General features: G+C 32.5%; 2 protein-coding genes across 2 annotated transcripts in view; both read left to right on the top strand.

Moving 5' to 3' along the window:
* The window catches only part of LOC111060276, a 54,922-nt gene extending 53,097 nt beyond the window's left edge, over positions 1-1,825 (top strand). The window contains exon 21 of the mRNA XM_039439436.1: positions 1,393-1,825. Within this exon, the coding sequence (XP_039295370.1) occupies positions 1,393-1,535 (143 nt within the window). The 3' untranslated portion in view covers positions 1,536-1,825. The remainder of the gene's footprint in view (positions 1-1,392) is intronic.
* A 123-nt stretch (positions 1,826-1,948) lies between these two features.
* LOC111060275 (O-acyltransferase like protein) lies at positions 1,949-22,522 on the top strand. Its single transcript, XM_039439435.1, has 12 exons — positions 1,949-2,060; positions 10,498-10,758; positions 11,683-12,031; positions 12,391-12,530; positions 14,076-14,272; positions 14,509-14,669; positions 17,059-17,224; positions 18,694-18,881; positions 19,721-19,853; positions 20,348-20,537; positions 21,671-21,813; positions 22,314-22,522. Exons 1-12 carry the CDS (start codon positions 1,949-1,951, stop codon positions 22,464-22,466), a joined length of 2,193 nt encoding a protein of 730 aa, XP_039295369.1. The 3' UTR covers positions 22,467-22,522.
* Positions 22,523-23,674: the final 1,152 nt, after the last annotated feature.

The following is a 23,674-nucleotide window of genomic DNA, read 5'->3' as shown; positions in this document are numbered from 1 at the left end:
ACATTTCAGCTAAGGGTACAAACACACTGAAAATGGAGCGGAGCGATCTAGAGCATGGCGTAGCGTCGCGTGGCGTGATCAGAGCGTTCATGATACATACAGAAAGCGTCTGAGAGTCAAGTGTCAAGGGCCTAGAAAATGGCGTTCTCTCTGTTTGTACGGACATTACTTTGTGAAAATAATTACTTAAAGTATTGGCTATTAGCTGAGCCTGTTAGGTCAGAGTTGATCACCATCAATTTCATAGAAATATGAATGAAAAGGATTAGAATAGCCTTACTTTTGATTTCAAAGTGCAATAGATAGATTTTATCTTATGAATAATCAAATATTACACATTACAGGATTATGTAGGCAAACATTAAATATACTAGTGTATTAGGTGATGGAAAAATGTAGTAGAACAAGTGCATTATCATGTACAAGAGCAGGGGCGTATATAAAGGGGTTACCAGGAGGCCCGGGACCTCTCCCCCTCCCCCGGAATTAATAAATATAAAGTTAAATAAGTACAGTAATCTGAATTTTCGACGGTAAAGGTATTTTTGCTGGCCTGAAGTTGAAGTAAAAAGGGCATCCAGTGCAAATAAACCTCTGAATATGAGCAGCAAAACTGATATGAAGAATCATAGGATGTTGACTTGAAATCACTTAGCCTCACATTAGCCTTGGCACCCCCCAAAAAATATTCTATATTTGTCACTGTACAAGAATCAAGAGTAGACCAGACTGGCACTCCCACTGTGAAGCTCCGCTTGTAGATGCTCCAAAAACAAACCAGCTTGTTCCAAAGTTTGGCGTCACGCTCCGCGAGTAGACGCTTTCAGTGTGTTGCATCTTATTACTTAACATGATATTGTTCACAACGCTCCACAACGCTCCGCTCCGCTCCACCATCGGTGTGTTTGTACCCTAACAAGACATCAGCATGGGTTTAAAAAGGCCTACTTAGTCATCCAAGAAAATTTTGAATATGAAATACGCCTATCATACAATTCAAAATGGTGAAGGCTATGAAACTATGTGACTTGGATGCTTGAAAAAGCTTTTAAACTCTTAGTCAAATTAATAGACAATTCTGAGATACGTCTGTTTTCAAGAAACTGATATCAGGAGCCAACTGCAACTGTTACACCAGCTACCAGCTACAGGAATCACTTTTATTGGTTTCTGGAGTGAGCTGTATTGAAAAATGTTTCTTGATCCACAATTGTCGAAATCTTTTCAAGAATCATTCATGAATATTGTACAAAGCTTAATCTTGAAACCAACTATTTCTAAATTTGACGTTTGTTTTTTTGTTATTGTAGTGTGAGTTGTTCATTTATTGTTTATTCACAGAATCTGAAGAAACATTGATAATCTGAGACACAAATTTCTGTTCACTTCCAGATGGAGTCAGCAGAAAACCAGGAGAATTCATCATTTTTCTCGAAATATCGATATTATGTTATTGTGTACTCATTGTATTTATGATTATAAGGTACTTCATATGTCCAATTCTTCGATCAACTTCATCTTTATACAATAAATAGAATCCAAAATTCACGTTTTCTAATGAAATCAGAATTACAGGCCCTCTTATAATTGATCACTTATAATTACTTGAAGAATCTGGCTTAGTTTATCAATAATTCCACCAGGTATACAATCTGGCTGAATAGGAATCTCAAGTGTTTATTGGCTCCCGGATTGAACTACATTATGTGTTCAGCCCACAGGTCCAATATTAGTGCAGCGAAATCATTCATTCCAATTGTATTTTAAGGAGAGTTAGTTGTATGCAGTTATTTTGTGTTCTATATCACAATAAAGTAATATTTTGTACAATGTTGTGCATTTCTTCTGTACAAATCCAGTTTTATTTAAGTTTGTTCAGCACCCAATCCTAATAATAGTAGCCTAGTATTGCGGTGACATGTACTGTTACTCTATTCATAAAAACGTAATGGATGTTGTTCAAAATCTTGGAGCATTACAAACATATGGAAGTGAAGCTTGGACAATGGGTGTTGAAGAAGAGAGGAGAATTTCTGCCCTTGAGACATGGTGCTACAGAAGTATGCTGAGCATCAGTTGGAGATAGAAGATAATGAATGAAGAGGTGTTTCAAAGAGTCGGTTAGAGTGGTTTTCTACTGAAAGGGATATACATACATTGCTCATACTACTGAGCAATGCTCCATTATGTAGTGCTTATCGGGAATTAATGAATTATATTCTAATTTTAATAAAAAGGAGAAGAGAACAACTAGTAAATAATAATGCATTGAATGACTGAGGGAAAGAATGCGCAAGAGAGAACCAAGACTGGAGTACACCAAGCAACTGAAGAAGGATCTGAGATGTGCCAACTACAGACACCTCAAAAGGATGCGAATGATAGAGAGGCATTGAGAGTTGCTGCCAACCAGCCAGTGGCGTAACGTACACTCCCGCTGCTCCCGCGGCGCGGGGGGCCCGGGTCCATAGGGGGCCCGGGCTAGGGCCCGGATAATATGTAGGCTAATATAGGTTTTCTGAAAAAATAATTACCCGGTCTAGGGGGCCCGGGTTAGGGCCCGAAATGATAATTATATATTGCATACTTTAAAAAGAAAAATTAAATAATCATGGAAGTAACTTTTGATGAAAAAAAACAGAAGTTTTATTGTAGAAAATGGCAGGTTTCATTCATTGTGTAAGAAGACAACTCAAAGGTAGGCTACTTATTTCTTCTGAACATTTTTTTCAAATCAATAAAATAAATAATATTATCGATCTAACTCTAATTGAAAACCTTGAAAAATTTAAACTTCTTACTAAAGCCTAATAATAGGCTAAACTTAAACTTCTTCAAGTGCGCGAACAAGATATCAGAATACAAACATGTGAGAAAATAGACATGTGGGAGAAAGAACCAAGGTGCTACTGTACCCAGAAAGCAGTGATTGCAGAACTTGGAGGCTTTTAGGAGACATCAAATCAAAGGCTTTTATAAATTATTATCTTTATTATTTTAATAATCCATGAATCTTAAGACTAGGTACTACTTACTAACTCCAGTTCTAGCTCTAGAGGTTAGATTCTATATTTGTAGCTTAAAACATAATTCTTGACTTGAATTGTAGAATTCAATCGAGAACAAGTTTTATTTTTTCAACTGAGCTATGTATTCACTCATGAAAGATATGAAAGATGTACGTTCACATTAGAGTTTAATGCTTAGGATTAAGGGAGAAGGGGGCTGGAAAAAGGTGGTACGATTTAAGAAGAGAAGCCCGGAATTTTTTTTGCGGGGGGGGCCCGTTTGGAAACGTTACGCCACTGCAACCAGCCCAACGGCTGTTAAACAAAGAACATGAATAGATGTGAGCTAGTTTGTTGTGTTCCTTATCAAATTATAAAGTTTGATTAGAATGTAGGTTACACTATTGTATATTGTCTCTATACATGTAATCTGTTACATGGAAAATATAAAGAGAAAATAATAGTATTATTGTATAGATGAACTGGAAGGAGAAATATTAACATTGGAAAAACATTTGAAAAATTTAGTACAATCATGCTTCTGATATTCGGTCAGCTGTTCTATTGAAAGCAATGGAGTGTTAAGAAAAATAGTTTAAGTTGCAATGAGTAATCAATTTACTATCCAGCTGATTTTCCATTTGAAATTAATAATATATCACGTTTCATTTCAATCCAGCTGACCGCTGAATTTGAGATTTGTATAGAATTACTGAAAATTTCATGCATATGCATTTTCAATCTTATCCTGTATGTCCTTCAAAGACACGTTGGCCAATGGACTTGATATCTATAATATTATATTAACGAAAATGTGTTGCCAATTCAAAGTTGATAATTGATGAAAGCATTCAAAAGAAATTGTCGAACATACAAACAAAGACTCCCACAAAGTGACAGCTTCAAGAGCAAACACAGACAAGCTTCAGGTAAAAATGAGAACTCGCTGCGATCGTTCAATTGGAAAACGGAATAGGGCAGCTGGAGAGATATCACTATACTCTGTACAGATTTACATCTTACTTGGGATGGACATGCGCAGCAGAGTAAGCATACAGCGGGAGGGATACAGAGGCACGATGTTGCCGTTTTGAAGCGGCCAGCGTTCTTCAACTACCAGTGACTGTTCATGTTCTCATGCTACACATGCAAAGATTCCTGTCTGAAAGCAGTCAGACGACTGACAAATTGGCAACTGCGCTTCTACCTATGACTCCATTAATCACTGTGATTGGCTGATCTCCCTCCATTTCTCTGCGCTGCATGTTCTTCTGTGTCTGAAGTAAATTTGTAGGGACTATAGTTGAAAATTATCTTAAGGAAAATGTAACGTTTTGTTGAACTAGTGAGCTCCCCAGGCTGGAAACCTCGCTCATGAAATATTGTACTGATTTTGAAATCCACTAGATAATTCAGTCAATTTCATTGGTCAAAAACAAGCTTGATATGTAGAATGATTCAATAAATAGTATATTTCGCACCTAGAGCAGAAAATGAGACTAGAAAAGATTGAGAGCCAGAAAAACATTTTTGCTATTTTTTGCCACACACAAAAGTAAACAATATATATATATCCCGGTCGCTTTCCCCATCCCCTCTTAAGGCGTCTTCTGAGGGGAGAAATAAGGGCGCCCGCCCGCGTATTTTTCAACCAGGTAACAAGAGTCGTGCGTGGCGGAGAGAACCCCAGGCTGTTCAACCCTCACCTCCTGGTCCCGACCACATGCCTTCTGAGGCCAGCCGACTGGAAGGAACATCCAGTAGATCCGTATCAAGGTTATTGAAATCTAGTTTCTCGATAAAGAGGAGATTCAGCTCTTCAAATCAAGACCAATAAGTATCATTTTTTATCATTTCGGGCTACCGAAATCATTACTAGAAGAATATACAAGTTGTATAGGGTAGAAGTGGTAGGTTTGCATAATTTTGAAAACCCCTTAAAAAATACCGCTTTTTTGAAAATGCATAGCTCCAGAGCCAAAAATGGTAGAATCCTGCCCGACCACTCAATTTATTTGGGAATTTTATTATCTTTAATTTTGTAGAGAATGATTTTTCTCCAAAAACTCGAAGTTTTCGAGATTAAATGGAAAAATTAGGAAAATTCCAAAATTTTGGGGGTGAAGCCGCCCTCTGGCGTGTCATCAAATTTCAGATTCGAATTCAGCGCCCCAAAATACGAATAGAACTGTCGAGAAAAACTCTTTCGGGGCTGTTCCCTGAAAAACGACCATTTGACTGGACTATTATTGAAAAATACAGCACGAGTTTTTTGAGAAGTATTTGGATAGAAACTTAGAAGTATAGAGTATTGGTTCAAATCATAAGTGACAGATTTATTTATTTATTTATTTATTTGTGGATACAATATTACAAATCATATAAAATAATATGATTGGGTAGGAACAACAGGCTTAGCCCAAAACTATTCCATTCCAAAATTTTGATAATGTTACATGTCCATAAAAATAGGTTATGTTTATACTGTAAATAGTTCAAGCTCAATTTTCGTCCAAAAATAAATACAAGATGCAAATTTTAAATTTAGAAGAATTTAAACACCAAACGATAGTAAAATATTACACTTAATTATCACTGCACATTAATTGATTAAGTTATTTTATAAAATTTTGAAGCCATAAATACACACCATAAATACACTTTGTGTCTCATTCGACAGATAACCCGTACTCCGCAAGGGTCTGATAAGAAGTTGACAAACTGAAAACTTGACGTACTAAAATCATTCATAAATTAAAATATGCCTATAACCACGGTAAATAGAAGAAGACGGTAGTTGTCACGCGCATGTTTGTGCTAAATTTCCGGTGTCGCTGACGTCATTTTATATCCAATCATCTGTTTTTAACAAATAATTTTCATAAATTGCCAATAGGTGTTATAAACCTCGGTTGGTGGCGATGACGCAATCTAGCTGGCTGGCCACTGCGCACACATTTCATGACCCCTACCGTTTTTATCTAAATACCGTGCCTATAACCATACTCGATAAATATAAGAAGCTGTATGCAAAATTCAAAGTTAATCAGTTTAGTAGGTCAGACGTGATGATCCGTCATTCGTTAACTCCCTATCCCGTACATATAAGCTAATATATAAGCTAATTCATTATATTATAAACTAGCAGGTAACCCGTGCTCCGCAAAGGTATAGTTAAAAACTTGACAAACTGAAAAGTTGACCTACTGAAATCTTGAATAATTCTAAATGGGCCTATAACCATATTCTATGTAATGATAATATTCGGTTTAGGTACATTTACCACCCCTTCCATCAACAAAAAGCTCCGAAATAAGAATAATAATGAGAATAAGTGGCATATATAGAGTAGCCTATACTCATCTCATCGATGATAATTATTGCTTCCCTGATTCCTCAAATTTACTCAAAAAACTCGAAGTTTTCGAGATTAAATGGAAAAATTAGGAAAATTCCAAAATTTTGGGGGTGAAGCCGCCCTCTGGCGTGTCACCAAATTCAGATTCGAATTCAGCGCCCCAAAATACGAATAGAACCGTCGAGAAAAACTCTTTCGGGGCTGTTCCCTGATAAACGACCATTTGACTGGACTATTATTGAAAAATACAGCACGAGTTTATTGAGAAGTATTTGGATAGAAACATAGAAGTATATAGTATTGGTTCAAATCATAAGTGACAGATTTATTTATTTATTTATTTATTTGTGGATACAATATTACAAATCATATAAAATAATATGATTGGGTAGGAACAACAGGCTTAGCCCAAAACTATTCCATTCCAAAATTTTGATAATGTTACATGTCCATAAAAATAGGTTATGTTTCTACTGTAAATAGTTCAAGCTCAATTTTCGTCCAAAAATAAATACAAGATGCAAATTTTAAATTTAGAAGAATTTAAACACCAAACGATTGTAAAATATTACACTTAATTATCACTGCACATTAATTGATTAAGTTATTTTATAAAATTTGAAGCCATAAATACACTTTGTCTCTCATTCGACAGATAACCCGTACTCCGCAAGGGTCTGATAAGAAGTTGACAAACTGAAAACTTGACGTACTAAAATCATTCATAAATTAAAATATGCCTATAACCATACTCGATAAATTAAGAAGCTGTATGCAAAATTCAAAGTTAATCAGTTTAGTAGGTCAGACGTGATGATCCGTCATTCGTTAACTCCCTATCCCGTACATATAAGCTAATAGGCTATAATATAAGCTAATTCATTATATTATAAACTAGCAGGTAACCCGTGCTCCGCAAAGGTATACTTAAAAACTTGACAAACTGAAAAGTTGACCTACTGAAATCTTGAATAATTCTAAATGGGCCTATAACCATATTCTATGTAACGATAATATTCGGTTTAGGTACATTTACCACCCCTTCCATCAACAAAAAGCTCCGAAATAAGAATAATAATGAGAATAAGTGGCATATATAGAGTAGCCTATACTCATCTCATCGATGATAATTATTAATTGCTTCCCTGATTCCTCAAATTTACTCAAAAAGACCAAAATTAAGTGAACAAATTCAACAATAGTTTCCCAGAAGCATTTTCTCTTTCAAATAATAAAAATAGAGAAGATAAATAGCCTAGAACTTTATTTGCATTCTCAATTTTCATTCTAATGAGCTGAACACAATGAAATAGGGATTAATTGGCAGTGAGCAAACAGTACGGAATTCTAATTATTGTAGACTGCTATTATAAAGTTGATAATAAAACAAGTTTACATAGAAAAAAAATCTTAATCCTACTATTTTCTATTATTAAAACTAAATTATAAAGATTAAATTAGATTAACCCAATTTAAATTAGTGAAAAAAATTTTATGAAAAAAAAAATATAAAAACTAAATCACCTAAATTGAATTGTTGGTTGCTTTATTGATAGAACTTATTAATTCATCCGAGTAGGATATGTTTCACCGTGTTTGTGATTTTGTTTTGTTTCCTAGTGATAAGAAGGAGAGAAGTGGACACTTTAAACTGTCAGGTGCCAGCCTTCTTAATGAATAACATCAAAATTTCCTATTCAACTTAATACTGTCAGTCTATCTCACTTACAGTACAGTCCGTGTTCATCCAATCAAACTATTATTCGTATGCAGTACAATTAAGTATCTAGTATATGCAGTATATTAAGTAGGCTACTTGAAAGTTAAAAAAACTCAGACGTAATGACAAGATCTCGTGCAAGAGTAGCTAAAGTGCTATTCACTTCGAACTATTGTCATTATTTATAATATGTAGCATCAATGCTATCCATTCAACCAATGCTGACAGTCTTTGGTGAATCTCATCATATAGTGCAGTTCTTGCCAATTGGATCATCGCACAAGGCATGAATGCAGTTTGAAATCATCCTAACAACTAACAGCTTCCTGTCTTCATTGCAATGACTTTCCTTGTTTCGGCTACTTCACATCACACCATCTATTCTGAAATGAATATCCACCTTTGTGTGCCCTTCCTCGAACGTTTGAGAATAATATAGTACTCTCAGGACCATTCGAGTCTTGGATGCCGTGGACGTAGCATATTTGGTTCCAATACTATAATCTTCACTAGAACGTGTTCCTTATCGAGTATATTTTCTATAAAAATGAGAATCTCCATAAGTTTTCTGTGATTCTTTACGCCACCTTTCAATGTTGTATTTATTATGTGTATTTAAATATGAATAACTGCATAGCTTCGTGAATATAACAAGAAAAAAAATGATTCTACAATAAATTCTAGTTTTAGTGAGGTCTCTTTCACAGATCATAAGCCTCATCAATACATATTCATATTCATAATTCAATATACATATTCAGCAATAATTCATGAAAATCGATTTTCAAGGAAAAATATTCAATTAACTTACACCTTACAGGGTTTCTAGTCAAATTATGTGTTGAAATAATTATTAGTCTATATCTAATCTCCCGTTATCAAGTTGATATGAAATATTTGTAAATGTTCCATCAAATATTCTGATTAATATTTAGGAATTATGTGTTGAAATAATTATTAGTCTATATCTAATCTCCCATTATCAAGTTGATATGAAATATTTGTAAATGTTCCATCAAATATTGTGATTAATATTTAGGAATTATGCGTTAAAATAATTATTAGTCAATATCCAATCTCCCGTTATCAAGTTGATCTTCAGAAAGTGAAGAAAAGGATCAAATCTGATTCAATCTTCAAATCAACTGATCCTGACAGGTGAGTGATTTTGAAAATCTTTTTTTATTCAAAGTTTTTGAAACTCAAAACTTTTTTGAATTTAAATTTTCTCCGAAACGTTACACAGCCAAGTGTTCTAGTCAGTAAATGAATGCATTATAGTATTATCTTAAGTATACATATTTTGCAATAATAGGTACCTAGCTATCCCAAAAACAGTACTGATGTATTTTTGAAAAATAATGATTAGAGAAGAGTTGTTATCTACTTGAGTATTAAATTCTCATATTTTCATACAGTAACTACTACTCAACATTTAGAAACGATAAAGGATAAAGAATTGACAAAGTAATTTCTGCCTGATATTCTCATTAACATATCAAATATTTCCAGATGAATATTAATTTTCATTTTTTATTGGCTGTGAGATTCATTGATGTTTTATTTAATTTTACTTGTATTGTAAAACAGTTTTTTTTTAAGAAGGATAGCATATCAACTTGCTTGACCCTTGTATACCATTTTATTCATTTTTATTTTTACATATTTAAACGAATATTTACTAATTCCAATTGCCCTACATAATTATAATTATGATATCACTCATTCCCAATTGAGATGTAATAACTATTGCCTCGTTTCAAATGTTACATTATCATTATTAGTCAGTAATTTACGTGGTATGAAGCTCATTGTCGATTTGACTTCACCTGATCAAATACTACTCATGAATATTGATGCAGATAAATAGCAATTGACAAGAACAATTCAAAGTAACTCATGATTAGAACTACATCCATTTCAAGTCTATCAGTCTATTTGAAATCGTTAATTTTTTTGTATAGTGCCGTATCAGGTTGGTCATTTGTCATGAATCTCTATTTTTGAAAATATGTCTTAATCATAATCCAGTTTTCATGTGTCTCAGTTTTTTGTGTTACAGTATCGGGTTGATTTTTAATCGTTTCCATTTGAGAATATTGGGTAAGGACTGTCATTTTCATTTTCCACTAGGTTTTTTTAATGTATCAATGTATCATATTTTCCATAGCAGTTCAGTTCTATTCATAGTAGTGTGTGTTAGGCCTACCGTGTCTATTTATTAGGATTTGTCATTTTCCACAATCGTACGGTATGTTAGTGAATGTAAAAATGAATTAGATTGAAATATTTTTAATTTTTGTGAGGTTCCGCATTCAGTGAAAAGTTTTTCTTTGGTTCTGTGCATGTTCAAATTATTAACAAAATGGAATGATGTCAATTATCTAAATCAGAAGTCTTTGATTTATAAGACAAGTATTTGCAACTATTTTTAATAACTTCCATACCTGAAGACTTGGGAGGCTATCTGAAGTTTTATGACGCCGTGTCAAGTTTCAAAGGTGAAACTTATAGTTTTATCGTCAACTTTCTGTTGAGTGGTGTTGGAGACAATTCAGCTGGAGACAAATTGCTGCCTTCTGCAGCCGCCAGCGATGGACTTGCTAACTGCATTCACGATTTGAAATTATTTCAAGAAGCCTACCGAAAAAGGGAAGTTTGGGCTTTGAAAAGTAAGTAGTAACTTCACTATACAGAGTTGGTGGAAATTATGAGAATAGCTCAATTATATTTCTTCTAAATGAATAATTCAATTTTGTTACCTTATTTTTCCTCTCCCTATCATTTCGATCATGTAGCCGCTACTCATTCTATAGATGAATAAAGAATAATTTTGACAGTATAGGTTTCATATTATTATTATATGAATTAAAAATAGAACTACTTTTTGTCGCTTCAAAATTTTGATTTGCCATCTTGGATCCCCAATTTTGAATCAAACTTTAATTTTTCCTTCAATAGGAAGGTGGTTCATGATTTCAATACAGAATTTCAAAATAAAATGGAAACCGCTCATTGAAATATCTCAAAGTTTTAAAAATTTCACATTCAAAGATACTAATCAATCATACAAAATGAAATGAATTGGTAGCCTACATTGGAAATCTAAAAGATCTGAACACTTTAGATCACAAAGATCTAGTATCACATTTTACTTTTAGTAAACACTTGTAGTACCGTACCTACCATCTACTCACTTTGAACAGAAACGTTTGAACTGTTAGACTCTCACCCATTTATTTCATGTTGAATAAATTATTAGCATCTTTGAATGTGAATATATTTTGCTTTAGACGGGTTTGAGATATGGACGTTGCTTTTAAAAAGATACAAAAGAGTATATGTTCCTTATGGGAAGATACATTTAAAAAACTGTTTTATTTATTTTTTTTTTATTTATTTATTTTTTTTTTTTTTTTTTGAACGGCGGGTAGTATTTTAGTCTTGTGGCCCTCTGCCGATAGGCAAAGGTACATGACCCGGACTGTGCATCCACTCATGAAACCAAGTAACATAATCCAGACAGTTATTTCTAAAAAAAGGTGTATAAACAAGGTCTTCTTTCATTTTAATATTTGGAATGGAATTGATTGCAGTGATCGATGCATCTACCCAACTACAACCCGGTTTCCTGCAGGGAAACACTGTCGACTTGGGCAATTTCGACGAATGCATTGAAATAAACAATCGCAAGCACAACATCACTGGCAAGCATTGTTTCATTCACTACTATGTTGAAGCCAATGCGTTGCCAACTGTTACAAGTCTCCAGCATGTGCTCAACGGCATCTGTGTTCCGTCCAGCTGTTCTCAACTAAATCTGCTGTATATTTTGGAAATATCTTCCATGGTCAATGTTGAAACGCGTCTGAGTCCTATGATCAGTCGTTGTCAAACCAAGGACAACAGTGAAGCACGCGTGAGATCTATTGAGGCAGCTGTATTGTAAGTTTGATTCATCAATTTTATTCTTGAACAAAAATACAATTTTTGAAGTAGAAGATATGGGAAAATCACTTTTCGACTAATTTTTTTACTCTTCTGTTCTCTGCATACAGTATTTGTTTTTTTTATTAACACTGTCAAAAATCTTTCAAATGAAATACCTTCTATTAACTACTATTAACTATTAACTTCTATTTATCTAATATTAACTTCTGCTTATCTACTTTCCGATACGGTTTTTTTTCCTTAAGGTTTTTTAAAGAAAACCTTAAGGTTTTCTTACGAAATTATCCTTCTTCAATTATTCTCTTCAATTTTTAAAATTATATTCCTCTTCAATCTCCCAACTCTGATTTTAGGTCGAGTTTTTGCGTGTTGGGATCTATCGTACTGATTGCATCTGGATTCGACATTTATTTGAAGAATTATTGGAAAAGGAAACAGACTCAACCTCACATGCCATTACTCGAATTTGAGAGTATTAAAGAATACAAATTGGGTAAATATTTTCCGAATCTGAATAGTCCTTTCATTTTTTTTATAAACGTGTATGAACCAAATTGTAGCTCACACAAACCTTAAATGTTACTTACCGTAAGGTAGGCTACTGAGAATTTTAGAATAAGAGACTGAGAATAAGAGAATTTTAAGATCCACACATCCCATTTTTATCCAATATTGACTAGCAGGCTATGAATGGGCAGACTGGGCATTCAACCAGGGTGCCAATTATTTGGAGGCTCAAAATTAATAAAGATAATAGAAATAAATTGGAGAAACAGATCACACCCAATAAAACATACCATACAGGAAATTTCCAAAATATAGGCCTAGAAAAGAATTGGTAAATATAACACAGATTGACAAACAAGTTTGTGGAAAATAATCAGTCATTTAAAATGCTTTGTACAAAGTTTAAGATCTTAAAAATATAATTCCAAGTTATAATCTTTGCTGAAAGTGTGAATTATGTAGGAATAAATTCCTCCAGTTTCGGGTTTGAAATAGTTATTTGTATATCTAGAGTGAAAAGTACGACTTTTTCTCCCTGAGGGAAAAGTTTGAAGCCCGAGGCGAAGCCGAGGGCAACAATTTTCCTGAGGGAGAAAAAGTATTTTTCACTCGTGATGTACACAACATTTTTCCTCCATCTACATTTTTTTATAGAAACTGCAAATAAAATCATTTTAATAACTTACGTATTGGTGACAATGTTTCCTAACAACATAACCTAAAATCTAAAACTTTAAAACCGGCCGTCTGATTGGCACTGCCGATTGCGCTATCTATCGGCTAAAGTTGTAACAATCAGCTGGGTGTTTACCAAAAATGGCTGACTCCAGATCACGCGGTTCAGATTTGAATTGCAGATCAAAAATATTTGTTGGCTGGTATTTTGAATAGAATAAGATATTTTTAAAATTGTATAAATTTTTATCGTCTACTTATATTAAGAATATAATATCATACAAACATATATTTCATGAGTTGATCAAATTTCTGGTTGTGGTATTGAATTCAGTTGACTCAATGACAGACACCTCTTTATGCTTTCTCATCTGAGCTTAGACCTTCTAACCTATTATAATGTAAGTTTTTAAAATAGAGATGCTTCCCATGTTATTTAAATGGAGTCACTTTTACTCCCTAGGGAGTTTTTCTGTTTTTTACTACCGAGGGCGAAAAAGTGACACTTTAGTATTATGTTTCAGGGAGTAAAGTAAGTACTTTAGCCAGTAGGTGGAGGAAAAACGTATTTTTCTTGCTAATTACTTCATAAAATATAAGAAGTAGCTTGAATTATAATGCTTCCACATTACAGTAATAAAGTAGACCAGTAGACCAGTCACCTAAGTCCCAGAGACTAGTAAAAATAAAGCGTTATTAACTATCATAGTTTTTTGATCAGAGGAGAGCTGGAACCTCTAAAATTTGAACAACCCTTTCTATTTCAAAAATATTTGTTTTCCTCATAGTTTCTTCACTTTTCTTGTTTTTCATTTTTCTACTCACTTTCTCCCATATTTTTCTGCTTTTTCCATAGGTAGCATGAAATCTCAAAGATGTCTCCTGGCTTTTTCCTTATTATCAAATGGCAAAGAGCTGTTTCGACTGGATAAGGCTGAAAAATCAATCAAATGTCTGTATGGCTTGAGATTCATTGGTGCCTGTTTCGTACTTTCTATTCATCGTATGTTGGTTGATCCACAGGCCTTTTCCAACGTTTTTGAATTTGAATTTGTGAGTAATTTTTAACTATATTTCTGTTATTTGGTGCTCTGGATCCCACTGAATTTTTATGAAAAATCATATTTAAATGAATGAACCTACAGTTTTGAATAAGTAGTTTCCAAACCAGCTAGGACTGACTTTGAAGCTATAATGACTAGTTGCATTGTGACTATCCCATCGGATTTGTGTATGAGGTAATTTTACTCAAGAATCATTCACAATAATCAATAAGGAATTTTTTTCAGGAAATGAGAAAATGGTACAGAGCCATACAACTGAATGCATATCTGTTTGTGGATCTATTCTTCGTGATGAGTGGATTGCTACTATCCTACAAATATTCTAGTCACATCAAGAATGGATCAACATTGAACTTGATTCATTATTATTTACATCGTTATTTGAGGTAAATTGACTCAAAATATTAAAATCGCTAATAATAATCATTGAAAATTTTTACTGGTTAAGTTAAATTTTTCAAAGTTTTTCTATATAAATACTATCAAATTATCAAAATGAAAACAAATCCGAGGTAACAATTCTACTTGTTTATTCATTTTTGAGAAATGAGCATTTAAATAAGTTTATTTTTTTGGATAGATCCTTACAAAATACACTGGTTACACATGGATTTATTGAATTTTGATAGCAAATTATTGATGGTATATTGATGTTACTGTTTATTGGATGATTTTTTCATACATTAATTTTCTAAAATTTTATTCCATTTTCAAAAATTACACAATTTGATAATTTTAACTTAACCAAAACTTTATGATCTGACCTCTCTAACGAGACCAAATTTGCTCTACTATACGACATCAGCTGACTGAATGGCGTTCACTTTGAAAAAAAGAAGTTATGCTGCCGCCTGCGATATATCTACTATGTACACATTTAATTTTTTCATCATTTTTACTTTCCTTGCCCTATTACCATAGATAAGGAAAGTATTGCTTTCCAAAAAAAATTAAGGTACCCCAATTTCAAGTTTTCTATACGTTTCAAGGTCCCCTGAATCCAAAAACATGATTTTTGGGTATTGGTCTGTGTGTGTGTATGTGTGTGTGTGTGTGTGTGTGTGTGTGTGTGTGTGTGTGTGTGTGTGTGTGTGTGTGTGTGTGTGTGTGTGTGTGTGTGTGTGTGTGTGTGTGTGTGTGTGTGTGTGTGTGTGTGTGTGTGTGTGGTGTGTGTGTGTGTGTGTGTGTGTGTGTGTGTGTGTGTGTGTGGTGTGTGTGTGTGTGTGTGTGTGTGTGTGTGTGTGTGTGGTGGTGTGTGTGTGTGTGTGTGTGTGTGTGTGTGTGTGTGTGTGTGTGGTGTGTGTGTGTGTGTATGTCTGTGAACACATTAACTCCATTCCAACCGATTGACTTGAAATTTTAAACTTAAGGTCCTTATACCATGAGGACCCGACAATAAGAAATTCAATAAAATTCAATTCAAGATGGCGGAAAAAATGGCGGATAATTACTAAAATACCATGTTTTTCACGTTTTTCTCGAAAATGGCTCTAACGATTTTCTTCAAATTTATACCATGGATAGCTATGTATAAGCCCTATCAACTGACATAAGTCTCATTTCTGGGAAAATTTCAGGAGCTCCGTAATATTATTGAGAAAAATGACGGATAATCACTAAAAAACCATGTTTTTCACGGTTTTCTCGAAAACGGCTCCAACGATTTTCTACAAATTTATACCATGGATAGCTATTTATAAGCCCTATCAACTGACATGAGTCTCATTTCTGGAAAAATTCCAGGAGCTCCGTAATATCATTGAGAAAAATGTCGGATAATCACTAAAAAAGCATGTTTTTCACGGTTTTCTCGAAAACGGCTCGAACGATTTTCTTTAAATTCATACCATGGATAGCTATTCATAAGCCCTATCAACTGACATGAGTCTCATTTCTGGAAAAATTTCAGGAGCTCCGTAATATTATTGAGAAAAATGGCGGATAATCACTAAAAAACCATGTTTTTCACGGTTTTCTCGGAAACGGCTCGAACGATTTTCTTCAAATTTATACCATGAATAGCTATTTATTAGCCCTATCAACTGACATGAGTCTCATTTCTAAGAAAATTTCAGGAGCTCCGTAATATTATTGAGAAAAATGGCGGATAATCACTAAAAAAAAATGTGTTTCACGATTTTCTCAAAAATGACTTGACCGATTTTTTTCAAATTCATACCCTGTATAGTTATTTATCGGCTCTATTAACTGGAATGAAACTCCTTTCTGAGAAACTAATGGGGGGTCCACCCCATCCTTGAGAAATGGACTTTGTAGCCTCCTTCTCGTGCATGAGGTAGGTAGGTAGAGCAGTTCATAAAAAGAACACATAATCGAGATATTTCATCTGTAGAACAGCTGTTTTGACGACTTTTAAAAAATATCGAATTTCAAAATTTACACAAAGGAAAAAGTACTCTGAAAACAACTATACACATATACAGAAGTCTGATCGTAGTTTCAAATATGTTGCCGCCAATCGTCATTATGTTATTCCCCTAAATCATTCTCGTTTAAGAATGAGGCTTATAGTTCAATGAGCAAGGAAAGTTGTGTGAGTGTACCACACCAGATTTTTGTAATATGCTTTAACATAATACATCTTTATCATCACAAATTCATAGAGAATTCTAATTCTGATTGCTCATCATCACAAAATAATGTCAGCCTCTACAATTATCTTCTTGAATCGATTTACTGTAAAATCAATGAATCTTTTTCTTTAACCATTTCGCAAAGTTTGTCTCATATTTTCATTTGTGTCTTGTGTTGCAGACTGACTCCCCCCCTACTCGTTTGCGTAATGCTAGAACTGTTGCTGGGTTTGCTATGCAACGGCCCTTATTGCATACAAGTTCTATTGCTGCGTAGGGATAGGTGTATTGATAATGCTCTTTATACTCTCACATACCTCAACAATATGTTTTCAAATAGTGGGAAAGTAAGTTTGTTTCTTCATTTTCTTGGAAATCCTAGTAAAAAGCAACTCTATCAAGTAGCCTATGTGTCTTTCTCAATTAATCTCAGGAGTATTTCCATTATGATTCCATAAATGTTTCCCTGAAGATTTAGTTCAATGAATACTTTTAGTTCTGCATTTATAATGGTAAATACAGGCCTGCTCTCTGACTATAATAATTGAAAAGAATGATTATTGCAATATTATTAAAAATTAAAGACAAATAAGCTTATTTCTTCAATATTGTTTTCCATCACGAATGCCTATTATTAAATCACTTTTTGCTATTAGAAAAAACGACAAGCAGTCAGCAAAAAGCTTAAAAAGCTCTAATAGCAAAAAGCTTAATTAATACATTATTATTTTTTGAAGAATTGTCTCATTATTATTCTTGAACAATAATTATATTAATGAATAGATCTCCTATAATATACTACTAAGTCAAATCATTTTCATTGGCTCTTCAATCTCTATCTCATTCCACTTGTTCATATGTTGCTGTTTTCAATCAATATTCCCTTCTAAATAAAATGAAATATTTGTAGATTTAATAGCTGATTCATGTTTGCATTATAGCCCTAATAATAGTTCAAATATGAATAATTTATTTACATTAGTTTTTCATTACTGTGTATAAGGACCTATGTCCTCTTCTACTCTCTATAAAGTTTTTTGGAATGGCATTTATTAACGTTTTTGATTTTTTGAGTTTCTCTTGAGATCTCTTGAACTTTAAGGGCCGGTTTCCGAGCTCGGGATTAATTTAGCTAAGTTCTAGGCTTTAAACAGCTGGTGTCAGAAAATTGGCTTTCCGAAACGGGGCATAGTCGTAGTCCACGTTCAAATTAAATTTTGAGAAACTATAAAATTGAACACAAAATAACAAATAAATAGAACACAACATAAAATAAAGAGGAAATAGTTTGAAGTTTCAGCTATTTTGAATTATTTAGGAATGTTTAATTCCGAAAAGGAAAAACGTTTCCAATTATAGAAATGAGAAAATAGAGATTATCATTAAAACTGTGACTACGCCCGGTTTCGGATAGCCAATTTTCTGACTCTAGCTGTTTTAAGTCTAGAACTTATAGCTAAATCCCGAGTTTGAAAACCGGCCCTAAACCTTCTAATTAACGATCTTTTGATTATTTTTCCCTGGATATAGATTTCTTCAATATTATTGACAAGACATAAATGTATGGATATCCTCGAGTAAATTCACATAATATCATCTACTTCCAATGACATTAATTATGAAGTAATCTAACTGTTTTGAAATTAATTGGAGAAGATATCACTCCCACTGTCATGAAATTTTGTTCCACATGATTTGTTCAATTTTTCATATAGGTACCTATCAATAACACCATTGATTTGTTTTCAATTCGACTTGAATTTCTATTAAAAGTATTTTTGTTTTTTATTTTAATTTTACCTTTTTTCATTTACAGTGTCTAGGCCATAGTTGGTACTTATCAGCCGATATGCAAATGTACGCACTCGCGCCATTTTTATTCTTTTTTCTGAGGAAATATCGAAGAACAGTCCCTTATCTACTTTCTCTTTGCCTATTATCCAACATTTTAATAGTATTTTCAATAAGCTATCGGTATGGATTCAAGGCTGGTTATATGGATTAGTAAGTATTTTTATATGCTTCTATATAGAGTAGAGTTAACTAGAGTAAAAAGAATATATCAATTATCTTTTGTTTAAAAATTCATAATGCATTATTCCTTCATGAAAAATAATGAAAGCAACAAGTATGGAGTCTCTGAAGCAGAACTAGAGTTAAAAAGAGCTGGAAAATAGAATGATGTTTATATAAAACATGGTTTTCTATCACTGTATTCGTGATGCATTCGAGTATATAAAGCTGAATGATGTTTTTTTTTATTGTTTCAAGCATCAAAAAATGATATTGCAAAAATTGACTTATAGGAAGCCTAACAATTTTTTTCATAAAACTCACTCAATGAGACTTTAATGAACTCAGAATGTGTTTGAGAAAAATATTATTAATTTTTCCGATCTATGAGAATGCTGTATACACTTTTGAAGTTTTCATAGAAATATTACATTTATAATTCACAGTTATCACTTATCTTTGAATCTTGTGCCTTAATTGATATTCAAATCTAGTAGTAATACGCGTATAACAGGTAAACCTTGAATCTGGACTTATTGAAAGTTTGATTTTGTGGTGAGAAATCTTATCAATTTTTTCTCAAAATCTTATTACCAATGAGTATTTCTTCAAGAACTCATTTTTTCAGTCCCTTATTCAATATCTTTCCCAATAGAAGATTATTATTCTGCTTTAAAAAAACAGGATGTAAAGTCATGGAATTTTAATAGTTCCAATATCATAAAGTTTCTTTGTGTGTATGTTTATCCAATATTCAATGTATTAATACAAAAATGGTAAAAAAAGTAAAATACAATCGTATTTTTTTTATTTTTCCTTTTTGTTTCTAGTGATCATTTGAGTTATTTGGATAGTCAACTCATCTACTACCCTTTCTACACAAGGATGGGTCCTTGGTTTATTGGATTTGCTTTAGGACTGAAACTTCAAAGCTTCAATAATCAAAATTATCGACATAGTAAGGTAATTCACTGAATTATTTCTTATTTCCAAACAATATTCAAATCCATATAAAAATTAGATGTCTTTATGATGTGTGTTTAAAATGGATTCAAAAATACACGATCGATCGGGATGTAACTATATATTTGGGTAACTATACATGTTCTATGAACATCATCAGTGAAGGTTTTTGTCCAGATATCCTACCTGTATTTCTAATTTAAGGATGGTTGTCATTGAAACTATGATTGTTCAGTTTTTTCTACCCTGAAATGTTACAATAGGTTTTTGTAACCACAGTATGCAAGTTCATTGTTAAATTGCATGTATATATAATCTCTCCAGAGAACTCTGTTCACTTGGGTTCAAAGCGTTTCTGTGTTTTAATGAGCCTAGACTGTAATGTGGTAACTATAAGACTGTTCTTAGAGAATTCTATTCTGATTTGATCAATGAAAAACTGCAATTCAATAAGTCCTCATTTGACTGTTCTAAAGAGAGTGACGTGTTTTCAGAGAGTTCTCTCCTTGGGCTGGATAGCTGCTCTATTATGCTTATTCATAGCAATCTTTGGAGTGTATCCCTTCAACCAAATCGACTTCCAACATGACAGAATCACAGACAGTCTTTTCAAGGCTCTCGATCGCAACCTCTTTGGTCTGGGATTTGCCTGGATCATATACGTCTGCTACACGGGCCACTGTGGTCAGTATTACTTTCAAAATAAATTCGAATTACAAGAAATTTATTCCTCAATAAGATAATTTTCTAAGATTATAATGACAATAATATCAATTTTTCTATTGCTCCATCCAACGAATGAATGAATGAATGAATGAATGAATATTGTAGCTACTTTAATTATTAATAAATTTTAATTCCATAATTCAATACAACAATAAATGTGACCATTACGAATTTGAGGCGTTAGTGATTAAACTTACCAAAGTCATTATATATTCTTCAAGTCATAATACTGTACCTACCATTGTGATGACATTACCACTATAATTATATACTAAACAGGTGCGTTAATTCTTCCAGTTGCGTTAATTCACTTGAATAATGTTACTTTTTCAAACAAAACCAAATCAAATTTTATTCTCTTTAAAAATCAGTTCACAAAACAATGGAAAATTAAGTACATAACATACAGAGATGAACAATTATACTACAATATTCCACAGACAAAAACATTTATAATTACTATGAATTCACGAGAAAAAACATCCAGCACCCAAGACTTGTGGTCCGCTGGAGAGAGACGTACGTAGACAAGTAAAGTGAGCAGAAAATACAAAACCAGAGGGGAAGGGTTGTATAGAATTTATATGATTAGATTAAAATGTGAATAGACTTACTGAAAAATATAATAATAAATAATATTTAAGTATGAATATAATGATATAATATTATCATTGTAATGTTCTGAGCTGTGTTTGTAGGTAGGTACCCAAAATATGTTTACCATAAAACTAAAGGAAAACTGATTATGTCCTATTTTAGATAATATTCATCAATAATTATTTCGCAGTGAATTATTAGTATGGCGCTGTCAGTAATATAGTAATATTTACTCTAAACTTTCAATATATATTGCATTCAAATGTAATCAACGCTTCTCACCTTCTCATATACTATCAATGCTGACAGTTCGCAGTGAATCTCACTATTGATGGCAGTGTTTTCGAACTATCTATCAATACGGTATTTAAAAACTCACATGGTTCAAGCAATAATATGTATTATTATTTATAAATGATTGACAGAATATAATGTTAATTATTGAACATGTAGGTTGGACTTTAATCTCAATTATTGCCTTTTGTCATTTTTAGGTGTCCTCAACAGTTTCCTATCCTCTCCAGTGATGCAATTCCTTGGTAAAATTTCGTACAGTTTCTATTTAATCCATCCATTTGTGCAAATGATTCAGATCAGGAATGTTACCGGTTCTAGAAAGTATTCAGACCTCCTACAGGTATGTCATCGGCAGTTTGTATTGAAAACTTCTATGTGCCTGTCTTCTATTTCTTCAATTGTCGGTTTTCTATGCATCCATTCAATCTTTATCAGGATTCGGAATTTTCTCAAATTAAATCTATTTACAGCCAATAATAAAAATTGTTGTATATAATCGATATTTTATCATTAGCTCTCAAATTTCAAAACATTTTTCTCTTATGAATTCGAACTGAAAGCTCTTCAAAATTTCTGATTGAAAGGTATTTTTATCTAACTTTTTATCTACCGACACTTTGACTCAATTTCGAAATAAAAATAATTATGTGAATATATTGAACAGACTGAGCAAACTAACAACAATACTCGAAAGACCTTATTATGAAGAAGTGATTTAATCAACTAGTAAATTAATTTATTGTATTATCGAATACTATGTACTCAACTCTTTTCAAATAGGGCATGGCTCTGATTACAAATAAATGCTATTCTATTCTATCGAACTTTTTTGTGTTTCAGGGATCAATACTTCTAGGCGACATTTTCTATTCATTACCATTTGCTATTATCCTCTATTTGGCAGTTGAAGCGCCCTTTCTGAAGTTGGAGAAAATATTACATAAAACCTCGAAAATTTGTGGTGGAAATATAAGTGTGGTGGAGAAACCATAAGTGTTAATCAACTCACGTGTTGCAGATAAGTGAAGAACTGGATTCATGTGGAACTTGAAAAAAGCATTTCATTCATGACTTAAATAGTTTATTTAATGTAGAACTTCATCAGTAGAATTTGAATCATCATACGAGAGTAACTCATTATGATACAAAACTTTATAACTCCGTTAAGAATGACAAGGATTATTAATAATTCATTTCTTGAAATAATTTTTGAATGTGAATTATCTGTGATATCAATAATGAAAAATTCATCTATGCTAATATAATGTTTATAATTCATTTCCAATTATTACAGTTAAACATGATAATATGGGTGAAATCACTTTACTTGTATGGTCTCTTTTATTAAAATTAACAAAAACAATATAAAAACATGTAGTAGCCTACCCTTTTAATTTAAAACTTTAAAATGTTTCAACGATTCGGCCTACTTTGGCCTTTTTTAATTTGAAATTAAACTTTAAAAAATTTCAACTACTAGGCCAAAGAAGGCCGAAACTAGTCGTTGAACCGTTTAAAAGTTTTTAAATGTTTTAAATAAAAAGGATACTACATGTTTTTATATTGTTTTTATTGATAATATAGGTAGTATTTGATTATTCTTTTATTCATTTATCTTTGGATTGATAGAATAATTATTAATCAGACCTTTTTTTAAAAGATTCGGTTCTCATCATTGTCACCAAAATCATACTTTTTATACCAATGATTTTTTGTAAATTTGGTGTTTTAAATATTGTATTACATCTATTAGAAATTCTTCAACAATAGACTTTTATTTAAAAGTAATTGATCTAGGCCTGCCTATACATTAATGTATTGCCAATAAATTAATGCATTGATTAACTCACACATTTGCGCTTTTTCAAGATTTGAATGAGATCAATACATAGATCATTTTTAATTGCAACGATTTCTGAGTTTATTGGCATTTGAATAATTATTGCAATATCTCAGTAATTTCCATCTGATTTCTAAGTTCTTCAGAAGCAATACAATTGTCAAAATTATACAATAGATATATTATTACATTGGATTTAGTGCAATATGGATGGATATTAATCAATATCAATAAAGTTCTTGTGTCATATTATATATATTCCATAATCATGTATGTTCTATATCTTAAAGTGACTCATATTTTATGTCGAGCTTTCGACCATTACACAATTAAAGGTAAAAAAGAATGCAAACTGAGGTGT

The sequence above is a fragment of the Nilaparvata lugens genome, chromosome 12, assembly GCF_014356525.2.
Source record: "Nilaparvata lugens isolate BPH chromosome 12, ASM1435652v1, whole genome shotgun sequence".
In the NCBI taxonomy this organism is placed as follows: Eukaryota; Metazoa; Arthropoda; class Insecta; order Hemiptera; family Delphacidae; genus Nilaparvata; species Nilaparvata lugens.
This window is presented reverse-complemented; position numbering and strand designations above follow the sequence as displayed.

Excerpts from the sequence above, each read along its gene's own strand:
- LOC111060275 (XM_039439435.1), top strand. The coding sequence starts at position 1,949 with ATGGATGTTGTTCAAAATCTTGGAGCATTACAAACATATGGAAGTGAA. Across the intron at positions 14,273-14,508 it reads ACGTTTTTGAATTTGAATTT|GAAATGAGAAAATGGTACAG; the intron begins GTGAGTAATTTT and ends AATTTTTTTCAG. Across the intron at positions 18,882-19,720 it reads AAGGCTGGTTATATGGATTA|TGATCATTTGAGTTATTTGG; the intron begins GTAAGTATTTTT and ends TTTTGTTTCTAG.